The sequence below is a fragment of the Mobula hypostoma genome, chromosome 1 (genome assembly GCF_963921235.1).
Source record: "Mobula hypostoma chromosome 1, sMobHyp1.1, whole genome shotgun sequence".
NCBI classification, from domain to species: Eukaryota; Metazoa; Chordata; class Chondrichthyes; order Myliobatiformes; family Myliobatidae; genus Mobula; species Mobula hypostoma.
The window spans coordinates 200099602-200119901 of record NC_086097.1 but is presented as its reverse complement, the minus strand read 5'-3'; the positions used below and the strand labels follow the sequence as shown (position 1 = coordinate 200119901).

Genomic DNA, 20300 nt, shown 5'->3' with positions numbered 1-20300 from the left:
ATTAGGGGGAACTTCTTCACTCAGAGAGTGGTGGGAGTGTGAAGTGAGCTGCCATCTGACGTGGTAAATGCGGGCTCACTCTGAAGTTTTAAGAATAAATTGGATAGGTACATGGATGGGAGAGGTCTGGAGGGTTATGGACTGGATGCAGGTCAATGGACCTAGCGGAATAATGTTTTAGCACAGACTAGAAGGGCCAAATGGCCTGTTTTCTGTGCTGCAGTGTTCTGTGGTTCTATGGTTCTATTGAATTATACAGGTCAGAAATGGGCCCCATTTGCCCACCTTGTCCATATTGACTGTGATACCTACTGTATTTGTCAGCATTGGGCCTGTATCTCTCTATGTCTTTCCCATTCAAATAGCTTTCCAAATGTCTTTTAAACATTGTAAAGTTGTTGAATTGTACTCGTTCCTTGCCTGGGAGAGAGACCTTTGTTGCAACTGTTTTTCATGACCATGTGGTTGTTCTATCATGGGTTCATTGTTGTTCCTGGGGTAATTATTTCTGTGACTTTGCTGAGCAATCTAAAGTTTGTAGCTTTTCACAAGTGTATGATTAATATCATTCACCTGAGAAATAAAGCCTCTGCACTTTCTCCATGGAGAAATATCAAAAGCATTTTTGAGCCACATAATCGTCAGTCACCTTACCTATACACCTGCACACGACCATGTTCAATTATGTTCTCTTCCAGGTTGGAGAGATCAAGCAAGGTTCCACAACCTGCCAGACTAAGGTGCAGAAAAAGTCAACAGCAGCATTAAAGCCAAATTAATTTCTTCACTGAGATATATCCAGGAAGCTCACTGCATGCAATAATCATGAGGAAAAGAGCTCTTAGTACAAGTTATAAAACCAGTTTACCAGTTACAATTTCTAAGTTTTAGGCCACAGGCACCTCTCAAAGCAATAGCAATTCTAAGGGACATTAACATCAAGAATGAGGTGTGCCTGGGTCTTCAGACTTTTCCATTTGTATTTATCTGTGACAAATGCACTTAACGTAAACTGCTACAAGGTATGCAACAGTAATGGAGACACCTACGTGGACCAAATACTTAAAGAAAACAACTTGTTAAATTTTGCATAGTCCAAAAGATTTCTTCCCTGATTGCCCCCACTTCCCACACATCCTTATTCCAGCTCAAGATGAGTAGTACTTGCTTTCACCCAGTCCAAGCACATCTCCAATCAACAGTGTTTGGGTTTTAAATTAGAATTAGGTAAAGCAACACACATCAAAGTTGCTGGTGAACGCAGCAGGCCAGGCAGCATCTCTAGGAAGAGGTACAGTCGATGTTTCAGGCCGAGACCCTTCGTCAGGACTAACTGAAGGAAGAGCTAGTAAGAGATTTGAAAGTGGGAGGGGAGGGGGAGATCCAAATTGATAGGAGAAGACAGGAGGGAGAGGGATGGAGCCAAGAGCTGGACAGGTGATTGGCAAAGGGGATATGAGAGGATCATGGGACAAGAGGTCCGGGGAGAAAGACAAAGCGGGGGGGACCCAGAGGATGGGCAAGGGGTATAGTCAGAGGGACAGAGGGAGAAAAAGGAGAGTGAGAGAAAGAATGCGTGGATAAAAATAAACAACGGATGGGGTACGAGGGGGAGGTGGGGCATTAGCGGAAGTTAGAGAAGTCGATGTTCATGCCATCAGGTTGGAGGCTACCCAGACGGAATATAAGGTGTTGTTCCTCCAACCTGAGTGTGGCTTCATCTTTACAGTAGAGGAGGCCGTGGATAGACATTTCAGAATGGGAATGGGATGTGGAATTAAAATGTGTGGCCACTGGGAGATCCTGCTTTCTCTGGCGGACAGAGTGTAGGTGTTCAGCAAAGCACTCCAGATCATAACAACTCACTGGGTTTAAAAAAAAACTTTCTTCATATCACCAGTCACTTCAAATGTGTGTCCTTTGGCAGTAGGAAATGGTGGCCCTTTTTCATATCTATCTAATGTGTCATACGCTCTGTTTTCTGCTTCAACATTGTCTCTTTCATCATCTCAGAGAGCTCCACATTGTTGCCCTGCCTTTCCCTCCAGTGGATATGTCATAGGGTCGTAGAGTAGGGCAGCTTGGAAACAGGGCGTTTGACGCAACAAATCTGTGCTGCCCAATTATTCCCCCCCCCCCATTAGTCCCAGTTGCTCACATTCGGCCCATGATCCTCCAAGCCCCTCCTCTCCATGTACGTACCCAAATATTAAGAATATACCTGGCCCTTCTCCTCATTCTAGGACCCCCATTGTTTACTTATAATTTATAATCTACCAACCATTGATTCAGTTTAATCCCTGTGAAGTTACTGAAGCTGGCCTTCCTGTTAAGAAGTTCAAGTCAGAATTGGTCCTGCAATTTACCCTTTTTAATCTAAATCTTGTAACGTGCTGCCCCCTGATGTTTGGTTCACACTGTAACCCAGAGCCTGATTCAACAATTCCTCCTCGCTTATTGGATTAGGAAAATACAAATGAAGACAGATTTTCTGAACACAGAAGTTCCTTACTCTGATACTATCCCAGTTAATAAGGGTATAGTTCAAACCCTCATTAAGTATTGTTTTCTCTAATTTTTCTTCAAATTTTACTGGTATCTTCTTCCCAATAACCTGTGATTTAGCATGCAAGAGAAACACTATGTTCTTTGAGGAGATTATACAGATTTCGCAGACTCTGAGAATGAGTTTATACAATCTTTTCTTTAGAGGAATGAGTGTTATGGAAGGAGAAGCTGAGATGATGTTTCCCCTGGATGGACTGTCATGACTGAGGGCTGATATGATCAAAACAAGAATTGGTTTATATTTGTCACATGTATTGAAGTACAGTAAATATGTTGTTTTGCATGCCATTTATAATAACATTAGTATGTCAACATAGAACAAGGAAAAGCAATAAATGAATGCAGCAATTAGTGTTACAGGGGAAGTGTGGTACAGACAGACAATGAAGTTTAAGGCCATGATGAGGTAGATTATGCCGTCAAGAGTCCATTTTATCGTACAAGAAGTCCACTCAATAGTAAATGGGAGGACAGAAACAACGAGAAATGTCTGCACCTGAACAGTAGTGAATCTTTGGAAAGTGTAGAGGCTCACACCATGAGATCAATATATTTTTAGATATTAAGGGAATCAAGAGATAGAGGTTTAGTGCAGGAAGGTGGCATTGGGGTAAAAGAGCGGCCATGGGGCTGAATAGCCTACTCTGATTCAGTTTCTTACATTCCCTCTCCTCCAAACTATAATGTTTCCTAATTAATCATGGAGCCCACACTCTCAGCCAATACTTTGTAGTCAGTAATTCTTAATACCTAATCCTCCCTTCGTGTTGAAACATTTCTCATTAAAAACCGCAACAGGTTCTCATTTGCATTTGCAACTCACCAAACAGTCTGCTACACTTTGTGCTTTTGCACAAATACACTCTAATTCTCTTTCTTGTAATCTCTTAATTTCCACTCAGCTAATATTATATTTCTTCTTCTTCTAATGCTGCTTACCGCTTCCAGTCCTCTGTGCACTTTATCCCCCTTTCCAAGTATTAAATTTGGTATTTGTTCCCTAAAAAATGAAACAATCACCAAACCATCAAGTCAATTTCCCCAGGGTTACATTCCTATGAAGGTGCAGCCCATTTATCTTCTACCACAGATATGGTCCTAATGTTCCAGGAATATGAATCTAAAGGGTGACCCAGCTAGTAGAGGTGGTGCCTCACAGTGCTAGAGACCTGTTCAATCTTGACTTTGGGTACTACCTAGGGGTTCCCAACCTTTTTTTATGCCATGGACCAATGCCACTAAGCAAGGGGTCCATGGACCCCTTGTTGGGAACCTTGGTCTAGGTGGAGTTGGCATGTGACCATATGAGTTTTCTGTGGGTGCTCCAGTTCCATCCCACATCATAGACACATGCAGGTTGGTGGGTTAGAATGAGGGTGGGTGGTGGAACCTCAAGGGAGTTGATGAGAAAATGGGAAGTATAAACAATGGGATTAATATGGAGTGGTATAGGTGGCTGGTTGGTACTTTATGTGTACTTGATGGGCAAAAGGGCTTCTTTACATGCTGTATAATTGCATGCACCTCTATGATCATCCTTTGGAGTTATGTCCTCAACTGCACATTAATTTGTCTGACTTTCCTATTCTTATACTTTCTGCCACACGGCACTGGAAGTAACCTAGAGATTACATTTTAAAATTGAAGCTCCTGGCTCTCCACCTGTTAGAAATAAAACCTTACCGCCGCCCACCCACCTCCCTCTCCATTCCCATATTAATGGTTTCACTGTGAACCATCACCTCAGGCTTTTTGTCCGCCTTGTGGCAGAATATTCTGTACACACTCTGGTATCCTGTGCCCTGGTATCGGGAACTTGTGTTAAAGGTTACAGAAACATTTGCTTGCATCTAATTCTGCAACCCTCCTTGACCACTACAGCTCTACACCTCCTTCAAGGTGCTGTTACCCCCACCAGTCTCTAATCCCGAGCATCAGGTTGCAAGCAGCACATGCTTAAAATTCTTAGAAACCTGCATTAACCAGGAGCGCTTCCTGTAAACCCCTCTGTCTCTCCTTGCAGTCCTTTCCTGGTCTGCCCATTTTTGTTCCCTTTCCTCTACGATCACCCCCACCCCCCCAGTACCCCATCACCCCTGTTTGTCCTCCTCCCTCTCCTAGCTCCTCACTAATTGCCCACCACTTCACCTACCAGACCCCCTCTCCACCTATTCCATCTAACTTCTCAGATCCCAGCACTTGTCATCTTTGTGTCCCTGTTAATCATCATCTAGCCTGTCTTCATCTTCACCCTCCCCCTCCCAACCATTTGCCTAGCTCTATCCACCTCCTTTATTTTTCCCTTGTTTGTTTCCATCTATCACCTAGCTGATTCTGTCTCCCCACACCTCCTCTCCAACCTGGCTCAGTTACCCATCATCTCTTACACCACCCTCCCCCCACCGACTGGCCCAACCTCACTCCTCCCTTTGCCCTCTTTACAGCAGCTACCCTTTCTCCACTCTCAGTCCTGATGCAGGTTCTTGACCTGAAATGTTAACAATTTCTTCCCCCCCCCCCCACCCCACAGATGCTGCTCGACTGTTTGAGTTCCTCCAGAAGTTTGTGTTTTTCTCTAAATCACAGCATCTTCAGTCAAAAAATAAAGTAAATTTCCTAAAACTTCCACAAACCAAAATTTCCTTTCCCTCTGCATGGATTGAAGGATGTTTATTGCATAGACAGTCAGAATAAACAGGCCTTTTGCAGACTGCAGTGCCCCAAGGACCGTTTTGTGGCCCTCAATTAGATTAGGTTATGAGGACACGCAGTCCTCTTTTATTGTCATTTAGTAATGCATGCATTAAGAATTGATACAATTTGTTCCTCCAGAATGATATCACAGAAACACAAGACAAACCAAGACTAAAAAAAAACTGACAAAACCACATAATTATAACATATAGTTACAACAGTGCAAGCAATACCGTAACTTGATAGAAGAACAGACCATAAGCATGGTAAAAAAAATCTCAAAGTCTCTCGAAAGTCCCATCATCTCATGCAGACGGTTAAAGGAAGAAAACTCTTCCTGCCATGAGCTTCCAGCACTGCAAACTTGCCGATGCAGCATCCTGGAAGCACCCGACCACAGTCTGACTCCGAGTCCATCTGAAAACTTCGAGCCTCCGACCAGCTCTCCAACACAGAGCGCCGAGCACCATCTCTGCCGAGCACTTCGGCCCCGGCCCCAGCAACAGGCAATAGGCAAAGCCAAGGATTTGGGGACTTCCCCTCCGGAGATTCTCGATCACACAGCGGCAGCGAAGCAGACGTTTCAGAAGTTTCTCCAGATGTTCCTCTGTTTCTCACGGCTGTCTCCATCAAATCAGGATTGTGCACGGCATCCTACTTCACAAATACGATATCAGTTCGGAGCGGCCGCGCAGGCTGCGTCGCGCCGCCATCTTCTCCTCCCCTCCCAGTTCTTAACGCTTTACATTCATTACCTGGAGGAGGGACCTGAGTATAAGATATCAAAGTCTGTTGAGAATTTAAAAGCAGGTGGAGTCATGTTGGGATGAGGATATTAGAACTCTCTATTAGGATAGAGATTGGTTGAGTGAATGGACCAAAACATGGCAGATTCAAAATTCAAAATTGTTTGTTGCCTTTCTTCACGAGTGTAAAGGAAAATTAAATGGTTATTACTCGGGATTTGACGCAGCATAAAAAAACACAATAAGCATAAAGAACACAATAAAAAAAGCAAAAAGGTTACAATATATGTAAATATAAAAGCAATCCTATTAAACACAATGTACAGTATAGATACAACTGTTATTTATATCCCAATTTAGTGTACATAAAGTGACACTTGGTGATGTATATGTAGCAGTGATAGGGGACTGGGGTTTGCTGGGGTGGGTTAGTGGGTGGAGATGCTGATCAGCCTGACTGCTTGATGGAAGTAACTGTTTTTGAGTCCAGTGGTCCTGGCGTGCACGCTGCGTAGCCTCTTCCTTGACAGGATTAGGACAAACATCCCATAAGCAGGATGGGTGGGATCCTTCATGATATCGCTGGCCTTTTTCCAGCACCTTTCTCTATAGGCAGTATGTCCATGATGGTGGGTAGACTGGTGCTGGTTTAATTCCCTGTGGTAGAGTCTTCCAGTCCTTTAGATGACATCTAATGGGAAAGTGAGAGGCTTCACTAGGAAGAATCTAAAAGCAGACTATTATCTAAATAAAGGAATATTGCAGATGAGTGACATACCGAGGGATTTCGGTATTCTTATTCACTAGTCATAGACAGCTGGCAGACAGATATAGTGGGCAGAGAAATGGTGTATTGGCCATGATTTCAGGAAGGTTGAAGTTTAGAAATAGGAAAGTGTTGTTACAATTATCCAGGTTGGTGGTAATTCATCCACCTTCAAGCCTTTCGGCTTCTCTTGCACCTACTGCTATTATTAATGGCCACACTTATCTCTATCCCCTGATTCTTTTGAATTTCTGGCATGTTTCTGTTGCTTCCACTGTGAGGATTGACTCAAAGTCCATAATTTGTTCCTCCACCATTTCCTTGTTTCTCATTACTACTTCGCTACCTGATTTTCAACTGACCTAGTGTCCACTCTTGACTCTCTCTTGTTCCCATTTTCTTATCCTGAACATTGGCCATCATGGCATCAAACCTGGGATCCAGGATCAGTAAAAGGGGAAATAAAAACCTGGAGCATTAAGATTTCTTTTTGCTTTTCAAAAAAACCATGTTTTTGGTTTGTTCACATTAAGCTTTCCTACCAAGAATACTGTATTTGTTTACTTTAATACCTGCCAAGTTCAGGAGGGGAGCTGGCTAAATCAGCCCTCCTCTTCCCCTGAAAATCTCACCTGTCAGACTTCTCCTGATCATCACTCCCACTTCACCCAGTCCCAATTCTCACTGTGCCTCTGCACTGAGGCTCTCTGTTGGTCAGGGTCAACCATCCTCGCTTTCTTCGTGGATATGCAAGCCAGTACCCAAAGCCTGTGCAATACAATACAATATGGAGAGCAAGCTGTTGCCCAGGCAACAGGCTTTCCCTCTGCACACAGCTGATGAATCCAAAGCAACAGCAGAGATTGATAGAGTTTGGCACCAGTGGCATCGCAAGAGCTTCCAGTCAGCATTGAACTCAACATAGGACTGCCTTAGGGACCCCAATTCTGGATTTTTCCTCAGAGTTTACTCTCAAAGCCTTCCCCAATGGCAGCAGGTGCCAGAGATTAGAATTTTTCTTTTCCTAGATCAGCTGCCAACCAAAGCTCAGAGCCCCATCTGCTTGAAGCAACTGGTTTTAAGGCTCCAGTAACCTGCCTTTGGCCCTTTTCTTGTCAGTAGAAATGGTTTCACCAGGCTTAGTAGCTAAGCCATAGGTGAAAGCCCAGAGGTGGACTTAATAGGTAGTCAGAGCTTATCCCCACTACCTCCCCCAACTATGGCAACCTTAAAAAAACAATATGTCTCTAATGTAGTAAAATTTAGTGAATGCAGCAGCCAAGCCTCAAGATTCTGTTCAAATAAATATTAAATTTGGGCTTCCCACTCTTCATTTTCACATTTTGTGATAAATTCACAATTTAATATACAATATTTGTTTCACAAACAAAAGAAAATCTGCAGATGCTCTAAATCCAAGCAACACACACAAAATGCTGGAGGAACTCAGCAGGCCAAGTAGCAGCTATGGGAAAGAGTAAACAGTCAATGTTATGGACCGATCCGATCCCGATGAAGGGTGTTGGCCCGAAACGTCAACTGTTCACTCTTTTCCATAGATGCTGCCTGGCTGCTAAGTTCCTCCAGCACCTTGTGTGTTTTACTATAATTGTTTTCTGGAGTTGCAAAGATAAAAACAAAGAAAAAGGGGAAACTGATTGTGATATTGTTAGGTGTTCCCTTCATCATAATGCAAACTATCTTCTCTTTAGTGTTGCTGGCTCATCTCATTTATATTTCATCGTATTATTTTAGTTTTACATTTCCAATTTTTAAATTTCTTTTATTTTGAAGTAATACGATGAATATCCTGGTGATGGCAGTGGTGATCTATTAGAAGTACTTGTGTGCCTGCACTTAATAATTTCCTCACAGGCTGTTTGGTGATCCTAAATCTGGTTTGACAATCTCTCTCTGGAATAATAAAACCACCATGAAAAGGTGCAAAATGTCAGGAAGCTCAAAAATTCATTAGCCTTTAGTATTTAATATTCATCAAATTAGACTGAACTTGAGTCCAATCTAAACTTTTCAAAACCCTGAAAAACTGGTAAGATTTAATTTGTGTTCCAGGCGTTGCACACTGCACATAGCTCCCTGTATACACCCCCACCCCCCCCCACAAACACACACACACGCACGCACACACACACACACACACACACACACACACACACACACACACACACACGTACTCGTATAAATCTATGCAGACAAATGTGCAGAAACACAGATATATATGCAGAGCTGGAGTCAGACTCCTAAACTGAATTTAAAAACAGAGGTGACAGCTCAAGATCTAGCCAGAACTATAACTTCTAGAACCCAAAGCAACATTCCTTAGCACAGAAAATTCTGGAACCAATTGCTATTTCCTTCATATTAGCCTGATTCAGCACTGGCATGTCTGGATCCAAAACAATATTGTTTTCTCAATAAACAGTTTTAATTTTATAATCAATGGGGCAAAATGTGATTTCCATCCACAGAGATCCTGAGGGGCCCAAACACCCCAGCAGCTACAGTAACTTTAACTGCCTTGGTATCTACAATCTACAATTGAAGCAACAGTTATTTTTGAACAAAACACTTAATTTTAATGTTGAAAATGACACAAGAATTCCCATACACCAATGCTGTTTATCTATTGTTACTTTGGACAGTCAAATTATTTGCCTCTACTGACAGGTTTTCTTAAGTTGAGGGCTTTGTGTCACAGTGTTCTTTTTGTTTCTGTTTGATGTGTGACCATTTGAATTTTCTTCAGTATTTCTCATTGTAGTTGGGCATTAAGGCAGCGACAGCATTTATTACCCATCCCTGATTATTACGAAGAAGGCAGTGGTGAGCTGCTGTAGTCTATGTAATGAAGATGGTATCACATGCTGTAAGATAAAGGGTTCTGGGCTTTGGTTTCCAGCACTGATCTGCAGGTAATGCTGTTTCCATGTGCCTGTTGCCTTAGCCCATTTAGGTGACAGGAGTTTTTGGATGTGGAAATTGCTGTTCAAGAAGGCTATGGTGAGTATGTGCAGTTTTGAAGACAGTACACAATGGAGCTACCAAATGTCCATGGTAGAGCATGTGAATATTCTGGGTAGTAAACGTGGTGCAGATTAAGTTGGTAACTTTCTCCTGGATGGTGTCAAACTCCTGGAGCTACATTCATAAATCTAGGCAATCAGAAAGTTTAGCATCACAATTCTGATTTGTACCCTGTGATGGTTGTAATCCCATGGGAGAATAGCTGATAAAGATACAGGCACAAGACATTAAATTTCAGAATCTGTAAAGGAGAAATTGCAGAGAATAGCATTGATTGAGATTATCCTTTTAAAAAATCTCTTTTCCATCTTTTTGTTTTGTTGCAGACTGCCTGGAGATTTTATGCCACCAACCTCAACAGAAATGATCTTGCTGCCACATGGAGATACTACGAAAGTATCATTTCAATTCCTTTCTTCAGGCATGTACGCCATTGCTCAGTTCTACTGTACAAACATAAAATGCATAATTAACTGACGTTTTATTTACTATTATTTTTTTTTTTGCTTTCATTCCCTTCCCAAATTGATCATTTATCTTAAAACTTTAGTGTGCATGGCGCTATTATGCTCCTGATGAGAATTCAGTTTGCGTAGCAACATGGAAGCCAGTTTTGAAGGCCTTGAATACCTGAAAAAGTAGGTACATGGGTCGCTCATTTTCCACATGTTTACTATATGTTTTGTTCAATTTATAGTTTCTTGTCTGTCTCAATTGTGATCAGTTATAACAATCCGATTAATTTTAAATATAACTGAACAGAGATTCTCAGATATAAAATAAAAACACTTAAAATTTGAGAAGTTAAAGCTCTGAAAGCTCACAATTGTCTTTATTTAATTCTAGAGTTCTGCCAACTTAATGTCTTTCAGCAAAATAAAAATAAGCTTGAGCAATTTACTAATTCAGATATGTTAGAAAGCTTGGTCTTTTACTCAAATAAGTTTAGATTTGTCACAGAGTTGGGATGGCCAGCTGAAAATTTGACTTAAAAACTGCAATATTTTTCATTAGTTGTGTTGTGTTGCGGGAGGGAGGTTGAAGGGGAAGATAAAGCTTATTAAGGGAAGTAATGAAAGGAATTTAAAGTTTAATTATGTGTTTGGAAGTTATTCCAACATTAAAACTAATTTTAATTTAACAATGCATGACCAATTGGCTTCCAGAATTAGAAATCTAAAATGATATTTGGATCTTCTGCCTTTCCTTTGGCTGAAATCCCAGGAAAAGTGTACGTGCCCATCAGCAGTACAGTCTATGACTAGGAGAGCTCTGCTGAAACTCAACCCAGCTACTTTACAGCAGCATCAGACTTAAACAACTCCCACATAGGAATTAGATTTTTATCTTTAAATGCAATTTAAAACAAAACTGATGAAGATTTGGCTGGTCCGCTTTTCTGAGATTATGAGAGGAGTAGCAATTGACAGGGAAGAGAGTGGAACAATGAGTTAAATGATGGAGATGCATAAATATTCATAATTAGGTTACGCGAATCACTTAAACATCTTTTTGTGATTCGAATTTTGAGGGTCTCACAAATATTCCAATCTCAACAGGCAACATAAGGGTCTCACCTGTTCAATTTTACATGATAAAACGGTAAGACATTGGAAAAATTCCACAGACCAGCAGCATTTTTGTAAAGGTAAATTGTGGATTAGTGTTTTGGCAGATCCATCATCATAACCCATCAATTCTGGGAAAGGTCGGGTCTGTGAAATGCCTGTACTTAACAATGTAAGTGTCAGTAAGTTTAGGAGTCCTACAGAAATATGGGAGTCCAAACTTGTTGGCCAGTTCTGCTGATGGTTTCATAGTTGGGCTCCAGCACTACAGTCCAGAGGCAGAGCACAGTTTTGTTGAATTCCTCACTATAAATACCTGGTGGCCCTGTAGCAAGTTAGACCTTCTGCAGGAAAAGTAAGCCCAGTCATTCAAGCATTCAAAAGGAGAAATAAGCCTATGATGGAGAAGGGTAAGTGTAAGGTAATACGCTTTTCTGAGTTCTTTTTGCTTATTACTTTAAAGTATTTTTGATATTTTAACTAATTTGTTTTGCTTTTTAATAATTGTTAAAGGATTTTAATTCTTTAATTCTTTAATTCTTTAATTCTAACAGTCAAGGCTTTAATAGCAGCCAAAGTCCATTACATGGACAGGGCTCATTCTGGCCCAGTCGGCCCTGCTGGTGTGCAGGGGCCCACCATGTTGGACAATCCATATCAAGGGTGTGTAAAAAGAGCTACTTTTTAGTCAAGGTGGCGATCAAAATTTTAAAGGCAGAGTCTTGTGGCAGTTTCTCTGAATTGAGGAGCGACCAATCAGCAAGAGGCAGTGCGTAAAATGAGCTAACTTTCAGTCAGCTCATGTTCAATATTTAAAGTACAAAGTTTCGATCCAGTTTCCTTGGAGTTGGTCGATCCACATCAGGGCTGCGTACAAACACCCACTTTTTAAACAGGCTGGTGATTGAGACCTTAAAGGCCGAGTTTTGCTGCAGTTTTTCTGAGTTGAGGAACAACCAATCAGCAAGAGTGATTCATTAGAAAGGGCCAATAAAAATAATTCAAGTGCAAACAGAACGGCCATTCGTTTTGAGTGTGCCAGTCTTTAGAGTGGCTTTGACTCAGCAGACTTAGGCAAGATTAGGTTCAGGTGAGGCAAAGTATCTTTTAAGTTACTCTCTCTCTCAGTCCTTATTTGTTCATTCCTCATCTGTTAGGGCATAGTAGATTAATGAGAATAGCTCCAGGAGCACTGTTCTGTACTGTGTATTGGATGTGGGAAATCTGGGAGACATCCAGACTCCCAGATAAACACAACTGCAACAGATGCACTGAGTTGCAGCTCCTGAGAGAATGTATTAAGGAATTGGAGCTGCAGTTTAATGACCTTCGACTCATATGGGAGAATGAGGAGGTGATAGACAGGAGCTACAGGGAGGTAGTCACCCCTGAGTTGGAGGAGACTGGTCACTGGGTGTCTGTCAGGAGAAGGAGGGGAAATGCACAGCCAGTGGAGAGTACTCCTGTGGCTGTTCCTTCAACAATAAGTATACAACTTTAGATGCTGTTGAGAGGGTTGACCTACCAGGGGGAGGAATCACGGTGACCGGGTTTCTGACACTGAGTCTGGTTCTTTAGCTCAGAAGAACAGAGGTGAAGAGGACTGCAGTGTTGATAGGAGATTCTTTAGTCAGAGGAACAGAGACGAGGTTCTGTGAGATCGATAGAGACACCCAGATGCTTTGTTGCTCCCTGGTGCCAGGATCAGGGATGCCTCAGATCATGTCCATGGCATTCTCAAGGGCAAAGATGAGCAGCAGAAGTCTTGGTAGGTATCAGTACCATGACATAGGTGGACAAGGTGAGGGGGTCCTGAAGAGAGACCTTAGGGAGCTAGATAGAAAACTGGCAAACAGGGCTTCCATGGTAGTAATCTCTGGATTGTTGCCTGTGCCACGTGCCAGTGAGAGTAGGAATAGGATGATTTTGGCAGGTGAATGCGTGGCTAAGGAATGTATGACCTGTACAAATGGATGGATTACATCTGTACCCGAGGGGGCCAATATCCTTGTCTAGAGTTGTTCCGGAGGATTTAACCTAATCTGGCAGAGGGATGGGAACTGGAGCTGAAGTGCTGAAGATGAGCATGTATGATGTTGTGGGCATCACTGAATCATGGCTGAAAGAAGATTATAGCTGGGAGCTTAATGTCCCAGGGTACACGTTGTATCAAATGGGCAGTCAGGAAGGCAAAGGGACTAGTGTTGCTCTGTTGGTAGAAAATGTAATCAAATCATTGGAACGAAGTGACATAGGGTTGATAGGTGTTGAATCACTGTGGGTAGAGCTAAGAAACCACAAAGGTAAAAAGACCATAATGGGAGTAATATACAGACCCCCAAATAGTAGTAAGGATGTGATCTACAAGTTACACTGGGAGATAGAAAATGCATGCAAAAAGGGCAATGCTACAATGGTCTTAGGGAATTTCAATATATGGGTAGATTGAGAAAATCAGGTTGGTACTGGAATCCAAGAGGGGGAATTTCTAGAATGCATACAAGATGGCTTTTTAGAGCAGCTCATGGTTGAGCCCACTAGGGGATCAGTTATTCTGGATTAGGTGCTCTGCAATGAACTGGAATTAATTAGAGAGCTTAAGGTAAAAGAACCCTTAGGGGTTCCTAGGAGGTCATAATATGATTGAATATACCCTGAAATTTGAGAAGGGGAAGCTAAAGTCAGATGTATCAGTATCACAGTGGAGTAAAGGCAATTACAGAGTCAGGAGAGAACAGTTGGGCAGAATTGAGAACTAGAAGGGATAAAGACAGAGCAGCAATGGCTGGAATTTCTGGAAGCAATTCAGAAAGCACAGGATATATACATCCCAAAGAAAAGGAAGTTTTCTAAAGGCAAGATGACACAACCATGGCTAACAAGGGAAGTAAAAGCCAACGTAAAAGCCAAAGACAGGGGATATAATAGAGCAAAATTTAGTGGGAAGTTAGAGGATTGGGGGGAGGGGAGGGAACGTTGACTCAGACCATGAGAGGCCTACGTCGGGCATTTTCATGCCTTACAAGGCACAAATTGGCAGTCTGTGGGGCGCCACTCCTTGCACAGACACTAGAGCAATGTGTGGTTAAGTGCCTTGCTCAAGGACACAAACACGCTGCCACAGCTGAGACTCGAACTAGCGACCTTCAGATCACTAGATGAACACCTTATCTACTTGGCCACATGCCTAACAGAGGATTGGGAAGCTTTTAAATACTTACAGAAGGCAACTAAAAAAAGTATTTAAAAAGGTAAAGTTGAATATGAAAGTAAACTAGCCAAGAATATTAAAGAGGATACTAAAAGATTCTTTAGATATATGAAGTGTAAAAGAGAGGCTAGAGTGGATACTGGATTACTGGAAAATGATACCACAGAGGTAGTAATGGGGGAGAAGGAAATGGCAGATGAACTGAATAAGTATTTTGCATCAGTCTTCACTGTGGGAATACACTAGTAGTGTGGTGGAAGTTCCAGGTGTCAGTGGTCATGAACTGTGTGAAAATACCATAACTAGGGAGAAGGTTCTTGGGAAACTGAAAGGTATGAAGATAGATAAGTCAACTGGACCAGATGGTGTACACTCCAGGGTTCTGAAAGAGGGGGCTGAAAAGATTGTGGAGGCATTAGCAATGATCTTTCAAGAATCACTAGATTTTGGAATGGTTCCGGAAGATGAAATTCCAAATGTTAATTCACTCTTCGAGAAGAGAGGGATGCAGATCCAGTTAGACTGACCTCAGTGACTGGGCAGATGTTGGAGTCGATTGTTAAGGATATGGTTTCAAGGTACTTGGAGGCACATGATAAAATAAGGCATGGTTAGCACGGCTTCCCAAAGGGAAAATCTTGTCTGACAAATCTCTTGGAATTCTTTTAAGAAATAATAAGCAGGATAGACAAAAGAGAATTGGTTGATGTTGTGTACTTGGATTTTCAGAAGGCTTTTGACAATGTGCCATACCTGAGGATGATTCTGGGAATGAAGGGGCTAACACATGAGGAGCGTTTGGCAACTTTCGGCCTGTACTCACTGGAATTTAGAGGAATGCGGGGAGATCTCATTGAAACCTACCAAATGTTGAAAGGTGGGTGTGGAGAGAATGTTTCCTGTGGTAGAGGTATTCAGACTTAGAGGGCACAGCCTCAAAATTGAGGGGTGACCGTTTAGAACAGAGGTAAGGAGGAATTTTTTGAGCCAGAAAGTAGTATATCTGTGGAATGCTTTTCCACATACCGCAGTGGAGGCCAAGTCCGTGCGTATATTTAAGGCAGATGTTGATAATTTCCTGATAGGTCATGGCATCAAAGGATATGGCGAAAAGGCAGGTGTATGGATTGAGTGGGATCAGCCATGATGGAATGGTGGATGGGCTGAATGGCCTAATTCTGCTGCTATGTCTTATGGGCTTATGAGGCTGGTTAACAAGCAGTGGCTGATTGGCAGGAGGCAAAGAGTAGAAATAAAAGGAGCCTTTTCTGACTGGCTGCTGGTGACTATTGGTATTCCACAGGGTTCTGTGTTGGGACCGATTCTTTTGATGTTATATGTCAATGATTTAGATGGTGGAATTGTTAGCTTTTTTGCAAAGTTTCTAGACGATGTGAAGATAGATGGAGGGCTAAGTAGTTTTGAGGAAGTAGAGAGGCTACAGTAGAACTCAGACAGATTAGGAGAATGGACAATGAAGTGGCAGCTGGAATACAGTGTTGGGAAGTGTGTGGTCATGCACTTTGGTAGAAGAAATTAAATGTTTCACTATTTTCTAAAATACAAAAATCTGAGGTGCAAATGGACTTGGGAGTCCTTGTGCAGGATACCCTAAAGATTCATTTGCAGGTTGAGTATGTGGTGAGGAAGGTAAATGCAATGTTAGCATTCATTTCAAGAGAACTAGAATATAAAGGCAAGGATGTAATGTTGAGACTTTATAAAGCACTGGTGCGGCCTCACGTTGAATTGAATATGAATTAGAATATATTTAAATCTATCTCCATCCCACAATATGAGAGATCAAAACTCTTTGCATTATGACTCCATTGCAGTGTACAGCCATGTGAATTTAAAAGTCTAATGGCTTGTAGAAAGAAGTTGTCTTGTAGCCTCTTGGTCCTGGCTTTAATGCTGCAGTACCGTTTGCCAGACAGAAGCAGCTGAAACAGTTTATGGTTGGGGTGACTAGTGTCCCCAGTGATCTTCCAGGCCTTCTTTATGCACCTGCTGCTATAAATATCCTCAATCGAGGAACATCCACATCCACAGATGAGCTGGGCTGTCCGTACCACTCTCTGCAGTGCCCAGCGATTAAGGTTGGAGCAGTACCTCTGCCAGGCGGTGATACAGCCAGTCAGGATGCTCTCAGTGGTGCCCCTGTAGAAGGTCTTGAGGATTTGGGGGCTCATGCCGAACTCTTCAGTCACCTGTTGCCTGACTGTTGTGCTATTTTTGCCCCACAGCCAGTGCGTATACTTCGGATAAAATCTTCAGTGATGTGTATACCAAGGATCTTGAAACAACTCACCCTCTCAACTGTAGACCCATTGATGTTGACCAGGGCTAACCTGTCTCTGTTCCTCCTGTAATCCACAATTAGCTCTTGTTTTTTTTGGATATTGAGGGAGAGGTTGTTATCCTGGCACCACTGTGTCGGGGTGTCAGCCTGTCCTCTGTAGGCTGTCTCGTCACCGCTAGAAATAAGGCCGATCAATGTCATCTGCAAATTTGATCATCAGATTGGAGCTGTGTGTGGCAGCACAGTCATGGGTGTAAAGAGAGTAGAGAAGAGGACTCAGGACACAACACTGGGGGGCAGCTGTGTTGAGGGGCAGAGGGCAGAGGTGAGGGAGCCCATCCTAACTACCCATTGGCGATCTGATAGGAAGTCTTGGTTCCAGCTGTGCAAGGTGGGGTGCAGGCTGAGGTCGCAGAACTTCTTGTCAAGATTGGAGGGAATTGCAGTGTTGAGTGCTGGACTGTAGTCCAGGAACAGCATTCTAACATATGCATCCCTCTTCTCCAGGTGAGTGAGGACGGTGTGTAGTGCTGTGGCTGTGCTGTCACCGGTAGACCGGTTCCATAGGTAGGCAAATTGTAGGGAGTCCATTGTGAGTGGTAGCATGCTGCAGATGTAGTCTTTAACAAGCCTCTCAAAACATTTGCTTGTAATTGAGGTGAATGTATCAGGGCACCAATTGTTCAGGCATGCTACCTTAGTTTATTGTGAGCAGTTTTTGGCCCCTTAGAAAGAATATGCTGAAACTGGAGAGGGTTCAAAGGAGGTTCACAAAAATGATTCCAGGATTTAACAGCTTGTTATATGAAGAACATTTGATGGTCCTGGGCCTGTATTCACTGGATTTCAGAAGAATGAGGGGTGACCTAATTGAAACCTATCAAATAGTGAAAGGCCTTGATAAAGTGGATGTGGAGAGGATGTTTCCAATGATTGTAGGCCTCAGAATAGAGGGGTGCCCTTTTAGAACAGAGATGAGGAGGAATTTATTCAGCCAGAGAGTGGTAACTCTGTGGAATTCATTGCCATGGGCAGCAACGTACAGTATATGTAAAGCAGACATTGGGGTAGATTCTTGATTGTTCATGGCACGAAGGGGTATGTGGGGAAGGCAAGAGATTGGGGCTGAGAGGAAAATTGGATCAGCCATGATGAAATGGCAGAGCAGACTTGATGGGCCAAATGGCCTAATCCTGTTCCTATATCTTATGGTCTTATGTAGGATCCAGATTGTAACCTTCAGAAGGTTCTGCAAAAGGTTGTTAAATATTTGAGCTAGTTCTGGCTCTTTACTAATTGAAATGTTCTTTTCTTTGGCTTTAGTGAATAGGCAGTCTAGTTTGGCGCTCAATTCCACTTTGGTTTTAATTCCCAATTACTTCAAGACAGTATATGTAAAATTGTCTTCCTTTAACATTATCAGCCAAAGTCAAGTTTGCCACCCAATGAATGACACTGGGCAGACAAAAGGAACCAACTATTCTTTTTAATTTTTAGAGTTAAGGGAGTTTGTGGTCTGTGTGCATCGAGCAGGACCACAAACTCCCTTAACTCTGAAAAAAGCTGAATTTGTAAATCTTTCATTTTTTTAATATTAATTAATTAATAAATAATACATCATAATAAATTAAATGCATTAATTCAAATTAATAATAATAACTTTTCCATGAGTTTGTAGCAAAGAGGGTACAGATCTCTTTGCCAAGACTGAGAGCAGCATGACCTTAAAAGCTTCTGAGACTTTCCACTATGGAAAATTTGGCATTACGGAGTTGATCGGCTGTGTCTAGTTCAGACTCCAAACAATACCTAAAACAGTTGAGAAAGAATTACAAATGTTTATGGCGGTGAGATTTCTGTTTTGTATATTGATAACTGCAGATTTCATGCTTTCCTGCTACACACATCAGGATGTAGTTACCAATTGATTAGTTTCATCTCAATGATAGTAAAATGAAACTAAGAAATATCCATTAATTAACATTTACATAAAATAGTGAAGATTTTTAAATTCCATTTACATTTCACATTTTTATGGTATGTAAATAGGCACATTTTAAATATGTTGGCATTTCCATTATGTGTGATAGTGCAAAGTTGCATTAACAGTCAATTAAACATTGAATAGATTTGCAAGCATTTTGCCTTCAAGTTTTCCCTGTGACCTATGGTACTCATGGGATTAGTGGTGCTTAAATCACTTCTGGTGAAGCAGAAAATATTAAGTTTATAATTACAGAAATTGACTTTATTGCATGCCTGTTTCAGATTAGGCCAGACACAAAGTTCTATTGTAACTGGTCTAGTCTGAAACAAGCTTGGAATACTGACTATCTTTATTTTGTTGCTTTTTCATTTGTTCTGATATACGTTCTGATGTTTTGATGTAATGTGTTTCACCGGCTTTAATTTACACCCTGCAGTCAATAATATGGGGAACTAGCCCAATAACGAAGTTCGTCTAATTAATACTCTGGGATAGTCCAAAGTGGCTGTCCCTTCTGCTTAGTCTCTCTCACTGAACCATCTTAGAAACTGGTTGGAGCAGAGCTGGCGTCTGTGATAGAGCTCTGGTCATCTGGCACTAGACACACTGTCTTTGACACATATCTGTACAACTGTGAAAATTCAGGTCTGCAGGGAATGAAGTATTGATTATCATTGCCATACCAAGGCAAGATTTCATATTTATCATACAGATAGTTCTGTTTTCAGTTGAGTAGATGTTTCACACAAGGGCATATCCTGGACCAAAAAGAGAACACTGGTTTAAATTATTTATCTCCTGGATATCCTCTGTCCCTTATTATGTTTCAAGAACTTTGAATCAAATGAAGTGTAAGATTTTCTTTGCAATTCAAAAAAAAAACTCCATCTTTCCCAGCATTATCAGCATGCTTCTCCATCCTGGCAAATTGATGAAAAATGTCATTAACTATCCATCAAAGCAGCATTTATCTATCAAAAACTTGGTGTTGATTCTCAGCAGCTTGTGTACTAGCAAGGCCACTTAGCTGCAGATACTGTTACAGTGTTAGTGTAAGTATTAATTACAGAGCAGCATTCCAGAGGTAAGGAGAGATAATTAATGGCACAACATCAAAGAGTCACTAAACCATAAAGTCCTAGAAAAATCTGAAGTCATTGTGAATGGGGGCCGGGGGTGGTTGTGGACAAGTGTTTACTGGAGTTAAACAATGTACAGAGATGTACAGAGAATGAATTCAGTTCCAGGCATTACTGCAAAAGTTTCTAAGGCCCATACATCTTCATCCGCTTTGTTAGTGATCTTCCTGCTTTCAAAGGGCCAGAAGGTGTTGATTGAGAACAGTTCTCTGTTATTTTCTGTACATAATTTGTCAGGCAACAAAGCAGACCTTGCAGCAAATCTTTGACAACA

The 20300-nt window shown here is 41.8% G+C and overlaps 1 protein-coding gene across 2 annotated transcripts in view; it reads left to right on the top strand.

Annotated features, from left to right (window-relative positions):
- Positions 1 to 20300, top strand: part of kcnq3 (potassium voltage-gated channel, KQT-like subfamily, member 3) — a 398022-nt gene that overhangs the window by 315671 nt on the left and 62051 nt on the right. For both annotated transcript variants that reach the window (XM_063041574.1, XM_063041583.1), the window contains one exon: positions 10146 to 10240. In XM_063041574.1, coding sequence (XP_062897644.1) covers positions 10146 to 10240 — 95 coding nt within the window. The remainder of the gene's footprint in view (positions 1 to 10145; positions 10241 to 20300) is intronic.